Consider the following 14,333-nt stretch of genomic DNA (forward strand, 5'->3'; position numbering starts at 1 on the left):
GCCCTATTGCTGAGAGGCCGGATACTGAGCACACCTAGAAGGGTCTCATCAAGGCAAGGGGTTTCAGGTGCAGTGGCAGGGGAAGTGTGTATAAGGAGATTGTACTGCCCCTGCCAGTGCTGCACTGGGACTGGTACCTGTGCCATGGGACTCACCAGAGCACTGAAGTTTCTGCAGCTACTGCTCTGCTACCTATCAGTGGCACCAAATTCACTTCAAATAAGAGAACACCGGTGAAACTGGACCATTTTCATCAAATTCCAGAGATTCTCCAATGTCATCAGCTCAGCCCTCAAATCCTCTGGAAGCAAAGCACAATATCCCTCTACTGCCAGGTTCTCATCACGTCCCCGCTTCTCCGCACAGCCCCTCGGCCTCCTGAATTACCTTCCTGGGACTTCCAGGACACGGCAGTGCTCCATTCGCTGGACTGCCCAGACCAACCAGCGCCCTGGCTCGGCTTGGATCGCACACGAGCTACATAGGTGCTGCCCGGCACAAGGGCATCACGCCTCAGCAGGCAATGGGAGGAGTTTGCGACTGACACCGAAGAAGAGTTCTGCCAATGGTGAAGAGATAGTGAGGAGTCAGGGGTAGGGGGGAGAGAGAGAGAGAGAGAGAGAGACTTGTTAGAGAGGCATGGGAGGATCCTTTTCTTGGGCAATTCTGCTTTAGCCAAGCACAGCCAGTGCTGTGATCTCGGGGTAAAGCGGAGCCAGATACTGCTTGTGCAGGGTTCATTGCTCTCATAGTGCAGAGGCTGCTTTTTACTTGATAGATCTCTGGCCATGACTAGCCAAGGCTGGACGGCACAGGATGAGACAGTTACTCACCTTTGTAACTGTTGTTCTTCGAGATGTGTTGCTCGTATCCATTCCAGTTAGGTGTGCACGCCGTGCGTGCACGTTTGTCGGAAGACTTTTTACCCTAGCAACTCCAGTGGGCCAGCAGGTCGCCCCCTAGAGTGGCGCCGCCATGGCGCTCGATATATACCCCTGCCGGCCCACCCGCTCCTCAGTTCCTTCTTGCCGGCTACCCCGACAGTGGGGAAGGAGGGCGGGTGTGGAATGGATATGAGCAACACATCTCGAAGAACAACAATTACAAAAGTGAGTAACCGTCTTTTCTTCCTCGAGTGATTGCTCATATCCATTCCAGGTAGGTGAATCCCAAGCCTTACCTAGGCGGTGGGGTCGGAGTGAGAAGCCGCGGCATGAAGCACTGCAGAGCCGAAGGCCGCGTCATCTCTGGACTGCTGGACCAGAGCGTAATGGGAAGCGAAGGTGCAGACGGAGGACCAGGTCACTGCCCTACAGATCTCCTGGATGGGCACGCGGGCAAGGAAAGCCATCTGTAGGCACGAATGATGGCTGACAGCGACTGGAACCTGGGCAGTGGCAGAACGGCCCTGGCCAAGGTGGAGTCCAGAATGGCCCCGATGAACTCTATCCTCTGCGTGGGGAGCAGAGTGGACTTGTCCATGTTGATAATGAGGCCCAAAGCTCCAACGAGTCTGCTGATCTTGCTGACGTGGTTGCGGACCTGCGACTCTGACGTGCCTCGAATCAGCCAGTCGTCGAGATAGGGGAATACGTGTATGTGACTGCGCCGAAGATATGCGACGACGACCGCCATGCATTTCGTGAATACCCTCGGGGCCGTGGAGAGGCCAAATGGGAGGACTGCAAATTGATAATGGTGGCGGTCGACCACGAACCGAAGGAAGCGTCTGTGCTGCGGAAAAATGGCTATATGAAAATAAGTGTCCTGCATGTCGAGGGTGAAGTACCAGTCTCCAGGATCCAGCGATGGGATAATGGTCCCCAGGGATACCATGTGGAATTTCAACTTCATCATATGTTTGTTCAGTTCCCGCAAGTTGAGGATAGGTCTGAGGCCTCCCTTGGCCTTGGGGATCAGAAAATAGCAGGAATAAAACCCCTTGCCCTTCTCATTCTCCGGAACCGCCTCTATGGCTCCTTTGTCGAGGAGCATCCGCACCTCCTGAAGGAGGAATAGCTCGTGAGAGGGGTCCCTGAAGAGGGACGAGGGTGGGGGGCGGGATGGAGGGTATGAAATAAATTGCAGACGGTATCCTGTTTGCACAGTGCGTAAGACCCAACGGTCGGAAGTTATTTGGGTCCACGCCAGGAGGAAGAACGAAAGGCGGTTGGAAAACGGGGGGGACGGATCCGAGGGGGAAACTGGTACAGCGTCCTCGGGCGCACCTTCAAAATGAAGGTTTTGGGCCAGGTGGGGCTTTAGAGGAGCCCTGATTCTGCCCCCCTTGGTTGCCCGATTGTCTGCACCGGTCATTTCTGCTTCGGCGTCTACTAAAGTCCTGCCGCTGGCGTACTGGGGATAGGGCCGGTGCTGCTGTTGCTGTTGCGGCCGGAAGGGTCTACGCTGCGTCCCGGGCATGTGCATCCCTAGGGAGCGCATGATGACCCTATTGTCTTTCAGGCTTTTCAGCCTGGGGTCCGTCTTCTCTGAAAACAGGCCCTGACCTTCGAACGGGAGGTCCTGGATGGTGTGTTGGAGCTCCGGAGGAAGGCCAGAAACCTGTAGCCAGGAGATGCGGCGCACTGTAACCCCGGAAGCCAGAGTTCTGGCGGCCGAGTCTGCCACGTCCAAGGATGCCTGCAATTAAGTTCTTGCGACCTTCTTGCCTTCATCAAGAATTGCCGCAAATTCTTGACGCGCATCCTGAGGCAACAACTCCTTGAACTTATCGGCTGCCACCCAGGAGTTATAGGCATAGCGGCTAAGGAGGGCCTGTTGGTTAGAGACCCTGAGTTGGAGGGCGCCCGCCGAGTAGACCTTCCAGCCTAGCAGGTCCATACACCTCGCCTCCTTGGACTTCGGTGCTGGGGCCTGCTGCCCGTGGCGCTCCCTCTCGTTCATAAACTGCACGACGAGGGAGCACGGGGTTGGGTGTACATGCAGGTACTCATAACCTTTGGAGGGTGCCATATACTTGCGCTCCACCCCGCGTGCAGCAGGAGGGATGGAGGCCGGTGATTGCCAGATGGTATTAGCATTGGCTTGGATAGTCCTGATAAAGGGAAGGGCGACTCTGGTGGGAGCATCTGCTGAGAGAATGCTCACCACAGGATCTTCGATTTCCGAAACCTCCTCATCCTGCAAGTTCAAGTTTTGCACTACACGCCTGAGGAGGTCCTGGTGCACCCTGAGGTCGAGTGGGGGAGGACTGGAGGATGACGTTCCCGCCACTGCCTCATCAGGGGAGGACGACGAGGAGACTCCCAGTAGGAGTGGGTCCCCGGGGGGCTCCGTCTGTACCAGCGCCTCTGATTCCGGAGGGAGCTCAGGGCCCTGCTGGTTGGATCGGTCTTCCCCCGCTGGAGAGGGGGGAGAGTGAGACAACGAGGCCTCCGGAGCCCTGTGCTCAGACGTCACAGGCTGAGGTGGAATGTGTTGAGGGCCCTGGGCTTGATGGTATGCCCAGGGCGTCCAGAAACCCCACTGCTGCGGTCCCTGATCCTGCGGAGGAGGGTCATGGAAGAGGGCCGCGGGTCTGTCTGCGTCTAGGGCGTACATGCTGTCTGTCTGCAATGAGACAGACGGCTGCCGGGAGGGCCATGGTGGGGCCGAACGTGCCTGGTAGGGCTCCTTCGGTCTCGACGCCGACAATCTTCTCGGTGTCGGGGACCAGTACCGGGAATCGTACCAGTGCCGGGATCGGGACCGGGACCTGCCTCCGGCACGGTGCCGTGAGGTCAACCGGGACTTGCCTCCGGCGCGGTGCCGGGAGGTCAACCGAGACCGGGACCTGCCACCAGCTAGGTGCCGGGAGGTCAACCGGGGTGCTGATCGACGACAGGAACGGCTCCTGGAGTCTCGGTGCCGGTAGCGGCGACTCAATCCAGACCGGTGCCGGGAGTAGCGAGACTGTCTGGAGGATGACCGGCGCCACGAGTGCGACCGGTACTGCCGAGGGGAGCGGTGCCGGGACTGCAAACAGCGCCTGGAGCGAGAACGTCCTGGTGCCGGGACCTCGAAGGGGATCGGTGCCGGCCGGGCGAGTCCGGAGACGGCGCTCACATTGTCGCAGGCTTGCCTCTGGATATGACCCATACCGGGGGTTGAGACTGGGTAGGCTCCGTGAGAGCAATTAGGTCCCGCGCCGAAGTGAAAGTCTCTGGCGTTGAAGGGACCAATAGCTCAACCCTAGATCTTATAGGGGAGCTAGGAGGGACCGGAGTCGACGGACCTCCGGGGCCCGGAGTCGACGGAATCCCTGCTGGTGGTGCCGCGGCCGAGGTAGGTGCCGGGCGCTCCGCTCGAGCCTGCAAGGATGGAGTCGCAGACTTCGAGGATCTTGCTTCGGGTCCCAGTGCTGGGGAAGGTCGGTGCCGGGGTGTCTTTCTGGTGCCGGCGCGGTCCGGTGCCGGCGTGGAGTCGGCGCTCTGCGTCGAGGCCACAGGATTAAGTGCCGCTTCCATTAGGAGAGTCCTTAACCTCTGGTCCCTCTCCTTTTTTGTCCGAGGCTTAAAAGCCTTACAGATGCGGCACTTGTCTGAAAAGTGCGATTCCCCCAGGCACTTCAGACAGGCGTCGTGGGGATCGCTGGTCGGCATCGGCTTTTTACAGGCCGAGCATTGCTTGAACCCCGGCGAACCAGGCATGGGCCCGGTGCCGGGCGCAGGGAAGGGCTACAGCCCAAACCCGCTAATAAGTATATACAAACTATACTACAATTAACAATAACTAACTACAATTTACAACTATTTACAACTATCTACAACTATGAGAACAGTGAAACGAAGGAGAGCTAGGGACGTGGAGGACAGCTATGCTGTGCTCCACAGTTCCAATGACCGACACGGTGGTAAGAAGGAACTGAGGAGCGGGTGGGCCCTCAGGGGTATATATCGAGCGCCATGGCGGCGCCACTCTAGGGGGTGACCTGCCGGCCCACTGGAGTTGCTAGGGTAAAAAGTCTTCTGATGAACGTGCACGCACGGCGCGCACACCTAACTGGAATGGATATGAGCAATCACTCGAAGAAGAATTGTAAGATGTGCACACAGCTAGCTGCAGCGTGCACGGACCCATCCTCTGGGCCATTCAGGTTTCAGAGAATCAGTTGGGTTCAGCAGTAGCCAAGCAGGTTTCAGAGGATTGCAAGGGTTGTTTTCTACCCTCTAAAAGGTGCGACCAAGAACAGCACATGCCAATGCCTAAGCACATCTCATGCCTACCTCCCAGGATTCCCATTCCCTCCTGTAGGTCACTTCAAACTCCAATTCATCATGGACCCAGTGGTTTCCCTTACTCCCTTCTGCTGCTTCCCAGGCCAGCAAGAAGTCACCTGCTTCTGTGACGTTGATCCAGAGCTTCTGAGGCGGGAGGGGCTGGACTGGAAATGAGAAGGGAAAACACAGGTTGCGGTTATTAGTAGATGAGGATGGAGAGTGGGCAGAGGGCCTGTTTAATTCTTATCCTGTTGGCACTTGGCAGTGTAACAGGTGGAATTGCCAAGGCCATAGTAAAAATGGTGGTGAACAGAACAGAAGGGTAATAGGGACATGAGTGCGGTATTAATTTAAAGGTGAATACATATTACTGAATATTTTTCTGAGTAAAAAGGTTTGTTTGAGATCAGTTTTTTCCTAATGACAGAGACACTCAGCCAGAGCAAGGGGGTGAGTCAACTGGGAGGAATACGTTTGGCTTTTCCATTGTAGGCCGGTAAGGAAGGAATCGATCCATCCATCATCCTCTAAGTGAGAAACAGGAGCACAGGCCTCACAGTGGAAATGAAACTATTCCTGGCAAGATAATAGGCTGGCATGCGGAAGTAAGGTTAAAGGTTAGTGATCAGGATTCTTGACTAGGGTTAGGGGATCAGGGCAGAGGAAGAAGTATTAATTTCAAAGGATCTCAAATATTCCTGGAGCAAAGAGAGAGGTGGGTGTCTTGCCCTTACCATTCTGGAAGAGGCTGACGTTCAGCTCGGTCTGCAGCAACTGATCGGGTTTGAAAGTGTATCTGTCGTGCACCCCAATTGCAAAAAGGGTGCTGTTCCTGTGGCAGCTCCAGGAGACACAGGAGTCCTGGCAGTCAGGCAACCTCTTGGTTTGCTGAGGCTCACATGGCATCTGTATGCTGTTACTGTGTGTGAAAAGAGAGACCTAGGAGAAGCTGATTTAGGTACAGATAGAAAATCCCAAATTAGGCTCCTGAAACCTTCCCCACATTCTGTTCTAGTCTATATAGATTCTTATGCTGTGCTCATCACTGTAGCATCTGAGCGCCTTTGAGAAGATCATTAAGCAATGTGACTTCACATCTGTCATCTGTGGGCGTGTCTCTCATCCTCTTCCCAGGGGGAAAAGCATATGAAGTGTAGTGTCTTGTGTTGGTAGGGATTTTTTTTTAAAACATATACATGTTGCTGTGGATTTATATTAGCAAAGGCATGTCAAAGAGATTGCCTTGCACTCGGAGTGGAAGGTGGTGAGGTTGTGACACTTGTTAAGTTTCCATGGAAGTTGATTCCAGTCTCAGACTGGCCCCTGAGAAAGCTCTGTCTCCAGCACAGATGAGTGTTACTCTTAGTGACAAGAATTCCATTGTGCCAGAGTGGAGCTTTTTTCCAGAACATTAGATGGCCCCTTAGATGGCTTGGGCTCCAACCCTGGAGAGCCTTGAAGATAAGGACAAGACCTTTAACTTCATTTGAAATTCTGTGGGAAGCCAGTGGACAGTGGTGGTGAGTTCCCGATAGCTTGTGTTGCTGAGGAGACACATTGCAGTGTTCTGTACTAGTTGGAGTTTCCTATACACTGAAGGTTTCATGCCCAGGTATTTTGCCTTGCTGTGGTCCAGCCAAGAAATGACAAAGGTGTGAATAACTGAAGCCAGGTCCACCAGGATGGGACCGAGTCTCCCAGCCAACCAAAGATGATAAAAAGCGTTATTTGCTGGCACTCCTATGTGAGAGCTTAGGGTCAGTGAGGAATCTGTGAGTACTCCTCAGTGATGGACTGAACTGACTGATTGTGGGTATGTGACTTCAGCCAAGAGAGACTGCACTGTGGCTGCAAACTCTTCAAAATGCTTTCCTCTGCCCACCAGCATCACCTCTATCTTGCTCTGGTTCAGCTTCAGCCAGCTGTTCTTCACACATGAGCTGGTCTCATCCAAGCACTGGGCCACCTTGGTGGTAGTGGCGTGCTTGTGTGCGGTGAAGGATAAGTAGAGAGCTGTATTTCACGGGCATATTGCTAGCAGTAATGTCCATGTTGTCTGACTAGTTCATGCTCATCCCAGGATCCATCCTCACAGCTCATCTGATTGGACTCCAAAGCATTCTCTCAAGGGTCAAGTCCTTGTATGGTTTTTTTTTCCAGAGGTGATGGGCTCACTTAGGTCCCAACCCAAAGCACAGTGAAGTCAGTGGGAGTTCTTCCACTGACTTCAATAGGCATGAGATCAAGCCACTAATGATTTCAGCATCTCTTCCCGAAAAGACAACAGAGATGATACCTTCCTATTCTCCACCACTTTCCCCCACTCTTAAACCCTGATCTTCACTCTCCCCATCTCTTGCTTTCCACATCTCCCCTTCTGTCCCTCTCCCTTTCTGCCCATCACATCCCTCCAGGCCTGATGGCTCAGTTCCCCTCTTTAAAGGAAACAGATGTAGTGGGCAGATACTGAGGTACACAGCCCAGTAACTCTGGGCGGAAACCTGATTGCGCAACTTTACATAACCACTTCCCTCTTTTCACAGTCTGTCCACCCATCCTTATTTTGCAAACCTGACCTCACCAGAGCTATGTTACTTCTGACCCTGCAACAAAGAAGATCCAGGGGAAAGTTTGGGAGTGGGTAACCATCCTTCTCTCTTCAACCCAGCTGTACTCTAATGTCTATTTCTCCCCTCCACGTATAGTAAGCAAACAGGCCCTGCCATCACTCACACCTGGGATCCCCCAGAAAAATCAAGGGAGAGTGATAGAAAAAGTAATGAAAATAAACTGATCAGTGCACCTTCCTGTATCTCCCCATCCTCCCAATGCGGACCTAAAAGAGTCTCCAACTTTCACCCCCAGCAGGGCCAGCACAAGTGTCCACGTGCTACTCAAAGCCTGGCTGTCAGCTTGGATCCTTTTCCCTCCTCCCATTCCCACCTCTTAGGTTCAGCAGCCACAGGCCTCTTGTGTCCTTCTGCAGCAGAGCAGGGGTCAGGCACTTACTTGTTTACATTGTCCTCATGGTAAAGAGTCACATTGAGGAAGCGTCGTGCTGCTGTGCATTCCTGCCATGTGCAGGTCAGCTGGGACGTGTAGTCATTGTAGCAGCGCAGGCTCTGCATCGGGAGGCTCTCTGCAGGGGGAAGGAAAGCACAACACTGCCAGTGCGTCATAGAGATGGGCAGTGAGGAATAATAGGATGTGCACACCGGTGCCATGGTGGGGAAGGGCAAAGATGGGGGAACGAGGCGCGAATGGGTAAACTGTCCTGGGAGTCCCTCGCATGTCAGTGAGCTCCTGTGTCAGGGAGGTCATGGATGAAAAACTCCACCTCCCCGATGCTCACAGTCCAGAGGCTGGAAAATAGAGGTTTACTTACCAGGAGCTGTGATAATGAGAGAATCGTCCCTGTGCATTCACAGTCTGGCCAACTTGTGTGAATCTATCATAAGCCTCGGGCTACTGAGTGTTTTTCTTAAAAGCCCCAACATCTGCACTGAGGTTATTACCCGAGAATCTCACTTTTCATGTACAAAAAGTAAGTGTCTGACCTACACAGCAGGGAAGAGAAGCTTGAAGGATGATCCCTAAATACACCAACACCAAATGACAAGTCAACCCCAACCAAGCTGTATTCTCATTCAAATCTCATGATATTTAAGTCACTCTTGGGATTTTTTGGGCCTGACCCTTGATTTCTGAACACTGGGGGTTGGCAGTCCTGATTCACATTGTAGGAGTTGTCCTGGTGAAAGCTGTGTCCATGGGGTGGGGGGGCATGAGCGTCCTCACAATGTCATTAGTCAGACAACCTCCTCTGCATACGGGAGTGTGCCCACCAACCGCCTCCATTCCTTCTCCTGGACTGCTTTATTATTGTTGCATTATTTCAGGAGGAGTCGCTAGCAGTAATGCACTATATGACATGTCACATGTCACGCCATGACACAAAATGCTTCTAAGGCCCAAGTGAAGGACTCGACAATGAAGAGGGCTCACCTGGTGTGAGCATGGGATTTGGACCTGAGAATGGATCACATAGCTTAATGGCCTCGGAGGTCAGATAGGCCTGGAGACTTGGGTATCTTTCCCTCAGCGTGTGAGAGGTGAAAGCCCTGCCAATAGCACATTGGGCTGGGGAGCGTGATTGCCCCAGTACAGCAGACATCAGACATGCACATCCACCTCTGGAAAGAGAGATGTGCATGAGGCACCTGCTCTGAAACCAATTTTAGGGTCTGTATGGGGTCTGGGCTTGGTGCAGAGCTGGGGCAGCAGGGGCTCAGAGGGAACATTGTGGAATTCGGAGAAATTCCTCCCTCTCTAAGGTACGTTGACTTAGGGACGTCTATACTAGCCGCCGGATCGGTGGGTACTGTTCGATGTATCGGGGATCAGTTTATCGCATCTCATCTGGATGCAATAAATCGATCCGCTAATTGACGCCCGTACTCCACCTCAGCAGGAGGAGTAAGTGGAGTTGACGGGGGAGCTGCGGCAATCAACTCGCCGCCATGAGGATGGCCAGGTAAGTCGAACTAAGATACTTTTAATTCAGCTACGTGAATAGCATAGCTAAAGTTGCGTATCTTAGTTCACACACCCCCACTAGTGTAGCCCAGGCCTTAGAACAAGCAACAAACAACTAGCTCAGGGGTGGGCAAACTACAGCTCAGAGGCCACATCCAGCCCTTCAGATATTTTAATCTGGCCCTTGATCTCCCGACAGGCAGCAGGGTCCAGGACGTGCCTTGCTCCGTGCATGCTGTGCTCCGTGCATGCTCTGTGTGGCTCCTGGAAGTAGCGGCATGTCCTCCCTCCAGCTCCTATGCATAGAGGCATCCAGGGGGCTACGTATGCTGCCCCTGCCCCAAGCGCCACACCCACAGCTCCCATTGGGAACTGCGGACAGTGGGAGCTGCAGGGGCAGCACCTGCGGACGGGGCAATGTTTCGAGCCACCTGGCTGCACCTCCATGTAGGAGCTGGAGGGGGGACATGCTGTTACTTCCAGGAGCTGCTTGAGGTAAGTGCCACCTGGAGCCTGCACCCCTGACACCTTCCTATGCCCCAACCCCCTGCCCTAGCCCTGATCCTCCTCTCACCCTCTGAACCCCTCGGTCCCAGCCCAGATAACCCTCCTGCACCCACAACCCCTCATCCCCATCCCCAGCCCAGAGCCAGCACCACATCTGGACCCTGCACCCCAACCCCCTCCCTCAGCCTGGAGCTCCAGCTCCACACTCTGAACTCCCCATTTCTGACCCCCCGCCAGAGCCCTCACCCCAAACCCAGACCCCAATCCCCGATTTTGTGAACATTCATGGCCCACCACACCATTTCCATATGCACATGCGACCCTTGGGCCAAAAAGTTTGTCCACCCCTGAACTAGCTCTAACTGTGCACAGATGGGAGATTAAACCTAGAAACAGTAGCAGTCAATGGACATGACAGAGGGTCTTGTTTGTTCTCTGCAGCGGTAAAGAAGGAACTAAGACGGTTCAGAGGGATGGACACCCCTAGACGTGAGCCTTTGACATTGACACTGGTGACTTGCTCTGTCTCCCTGCCCCTCACATTTCCCCCCTCCTCTCAGTCTCTCTCCCTCACACACCTCACAGAGCCGTCCTCCCATTTGTCCACACCTCCAAATGGATATTTGGTCACTTACACTCCCACCTGAATCTACATGTCATTCTAGCCCTTCACTCTTCTTCAGGGGTCTGTCTATCCCTGCACTACACCTCCAGTTCATCCACCTACTCACCAGCCAGCTTGTTCACACATTTGCACAATAGCCCACAGGTCCATCCATCCATCTACTCACTCTCCTCCTCTTCCATCCATCCACTTCTCCATCCAACCATCCATCACTTCTCCATCCATCCATTTCTCCATTCATCCATGCACCCTCCCATCTATAAGTCCATCCACATTTCTATCCATTTACCATACCACCCATTCACATAAACAATCGCCATCTTGCCTGTCAGTCTAATCACCAACATAAGCATCTGGAATGGCAGAGGGAGCAGTCCAGTAGAGGAAAGGGGGAAAGAAGAAAAGGGAATGGAGAAGAGTAAAGGGACTGGAAGGAGGGGAGGGAAGATGATAAAAAGGGTAGGAAAGAAAAAGAAGAGGAAAAGAAACTGAAACTCACCTCGCGATTCTCCAACTCTGAAAGCCCAACACAGAGCCAGCAGAGCACTGCAGAATGTCTTCATGTTCATACCAGCCTGAGCCCACCAGTTCAGTCCTGCTCCCTGTGCTCTGGGCTGGTCACCGGCCTGGGGTTCTTGCACTCACACTTGTTAACTCCTTCTTTGTCACCTGTTGAATGTGGAAGCCAAGCTCTGATGGTCAAGTGGAAGAGCTTGGGACCTTCTGTGAGACAGAAAACCTCCCCTCCTGCACTGAGGGGACCTTTCACTGATCCATCAAGGCCACAAGGGACCATTAAGTCACCTAGTCAGACCTCCTGTAGGCAGGGGCGGCTCTAGGGATTTTGCTGCCCCAAGCATAGCAGGCAGGGTGCCCTCGCGGCGCCGGCAGAGCACCCCTCGTGGCTTGCCGCTCCAACCACGCTCTTGGCGTGCTAGGGCCTGGAGCCATCCCTGACTCTAGGACACAGGCTGGAGAATAAAATTTAGTTCCAGGACCAGTTCATTGCAGGAGAGAGGGGAATTCAATCTCCATGTTCATTCACCACTGGGCTTCCCCCGCACACATACACAGCTTTTCATTGGTTCGCAAGCCTGCCCTGGAGACTCACCATCCTACCCTACCCCGCCCCATCTCCCCCACTCATATACATCTCCCCTCTCTTGGGATGAGATGGGGATTCAGTCTTCATGTTCCTTCAGTTCTAGGATTCTCCCCCACATGCTTCTCCTCCAGCGACACTCCTCGAGAGAATTGCTTTGAAGTGATTCCAACTGGCAGTTTGCAGCCAGCTCCCCTGGAATTGCTTTGGGACCCACTTCACAGGCACAATCCCAAAGGAGATTTATTGTTTCTTTTTGTGGGATCTAGCATTGAATTCGGTGATGTAAAGCCCATGGGCCAAATTCTTCACTGAAGTGAAAGGAGTTGCACCACTGGAGAATGTGCTCCCATATTACTGCTCTCTAAAGAGTGTAACAGACCCACCCCACCTTGGGCACAGCCACAGAGCCAAGCCTCTGTGCTCTGGGGATGTCTGGTCTGTGGTTTTTTCCCACTTGGGGGAACATGGAGAAGGGGATTCACCCAAAACAACCCCCAGCTTCCTAAATGCCATTTCCTTTGATAGAATATAGCCTGCTAGACAAGAGAACATTCATCACAGAGAAGAGATTCCACTGTGACTAATGGCTCCAGAGCTCATGAGCCCTTGTCTGTCTGGGGACAGGCTCTCTCTGCATGTACCCTTTCCCCAGTAAAGGCAGAGTTTCCTCACCTGAGCCAAGAGCTGCCGGCGGGACAGCTGCCTCACAGCAGGTGGATTGCTGACCCCCTCAGTTCTCACTCTCTGGCAGTTGGAGCGTCTTTACACATACAGGAATCAGCATTGACCATGGCTGTCCAAAACTGGAATGGATCTCCCTGGGAAACAATGAAGCTGGGGTATCCCCTGCACCTTTTGCCCTCTGCGGGCTTTCACACCCCATATGCCTCCTTCCAGGGAGCAGACACAGTCCTGAACGCTCTGAAGTTGGAGTGTGACGCTCAGACTCTGAACTTCCTATTTTTGCTGTTTGTTTGAACCCTTGGAGTGCCTACTGATGCAGTTCTTAAAATTTGGGCGGGGGAGGAAGTATTTCTCTTTTCCTTTTTATGTTGTATTGTTTCTGATTAAAACAGTTTCCAGGAATCAGAGCACACTGTTTTCTTGAAATCAAGAGTATTATGCTGCTAAAAGAAGCTGTCCCTCGCTTCCTATCTCCTTCCCCCCCATCCCCCCCCCACCTACTTGGACCCTCCGGAAGAAGACAGATGGGAAAGGGAAGTAGTTCCCTCCCTTTCTGTCCCTCCTTTTGTTTCATCCACCTGCTGTATCTTTCCATGACCTAGATTGTAGTTCTTTGGGGGCAGGGATTACTCTTTACTACATTGACCCCTGGTGTTCCAGTGAATTGAGTGAGCTTTGCATCATACTTTAAATAATAAAGAGAGCACAAGAGGAGCTAGAAGAAAATTAGAGGGTAGAAATGTAGGATAACTCACCCAGGAATCCCACATGGTTTTAAATACAACTTCCTGTAACTACCAATTAGCCTTCAACCTACAGGCCCATGAAGTGGGCTACGGAGAGTTGTGAGTGTCAAGGATGGGGCCCTCTGAAGCCTAGCAACCCCTTGGCATGGGTTATAAGGGTCAAAGTGGTTGCATGAAGGCAAACTGGGGGCCAGCATTCCTCTTAGGTTGGCTGTAAAGGCATTTACAGGCCACGGATGGGGGGTTCTGGAGTGCAGTGCCCAGGGAGACTGTGTAAGGGGCACGGCAAGGGGTGACTGGCGACAATGGTAGGCTATAAAAGGTTATATCAGGCTGAGTGCTAGGGCACACTGGAGTCCAGCAGCCCCATGAGACAGATTGCAAGGGACCAGAATGAGTCAGACTCAAGAGCAGAGCTCCATTTGCTACAGGGTACATCTGCACTTCAGGCTGGGGTGTGATTCCCAGTTCAAGGAGACATACTAATGCTAGTTTAAAATATAATGCAAACAGCAGTGTGTGCAGTGGGAAGGGCTAGCAGCCCCAAGTATGTACCCATCCAAGACCCTAGGCACAGTGGAAGTATACGGGAACAAGACCCCGGAATGATTCCCTGCATAGCTTATCAGAAGGGACTTTTGTGGTAATCTAGTTTGACCGCCTGTCCAACTCAGGCCATAGGGCTTCCCTGAATTAAATTCCTTGTTGAAGTAGCGCAGATCTTTTAGAAAAACAGCGAATCTTGATTTTAACATTTCCAGTGATGGCAAATCTGCCATAGCCCTTGCTAAATTGTGCCCTGATAAAAATGTTAAATAGTATAGGGCCAAGAACCAATCCCTATAGACCCCACTAGCAATCCAATGATGATTTCCCATTTACAGTTACATTCTGACACCTATCCATTAGTC

General features: G+C 52.8%; 1 protein-coding gene across 1 annotated transcript in view; it reads right to left on the reverse strand.

Moving 5' to 3' along the window:
* Window positions 1–11,750, reverse strand: part of CSF2RB (colony stimulating factor 2 receptor subunit beta) — a 31,465-nt gene extending 19,715 nt beyond the window's left edge. Inside the window, exons 1-5 of the mRNA XM_050926313.1 lie at window positions 11,387–11,750; window positions 8,229–8,358; window positions 5,954–6,138; window positions 5,226–5,383; window positions 388–559 (exon numbers count right to left, since the gene is read on the reverse strand). Coding sequence (XP_050782270.1) covers window positions 388–559; window positions 5,226–5,383; window positions 5,954–6,138; window positions 8,229–8,358; window positions 11,387–11,456 — 715 coding nt within the window. The 5' untranslated portion in view covers window positions 11,457–11,750. The remainder of the gene's footprint in view (window positions 1–387; window positions 560–5,225; window positions 5,384–5,953; window positions 6,139–8,228; window positions 8,359–11,386) is intronic.
* Between the last annotated feature and the right edge of the window lie 2,583 nt (window positions 11,751–14,333).

This window comes from Gopherus flavomarginatus, chromosome 1 (assembly GCF_025201925.1).
Source record: "Gopherus flavomarginatus isolate rGopFla2 chromosome 1, rGopFla2.mat.asm, whole genome shotgun sequence".
Lineage (NCBI taxonomy): Eukaryota > Metazoa > Chordata > Testudines > Testudinidae > Gopherus > Gopherus flavomarginatus.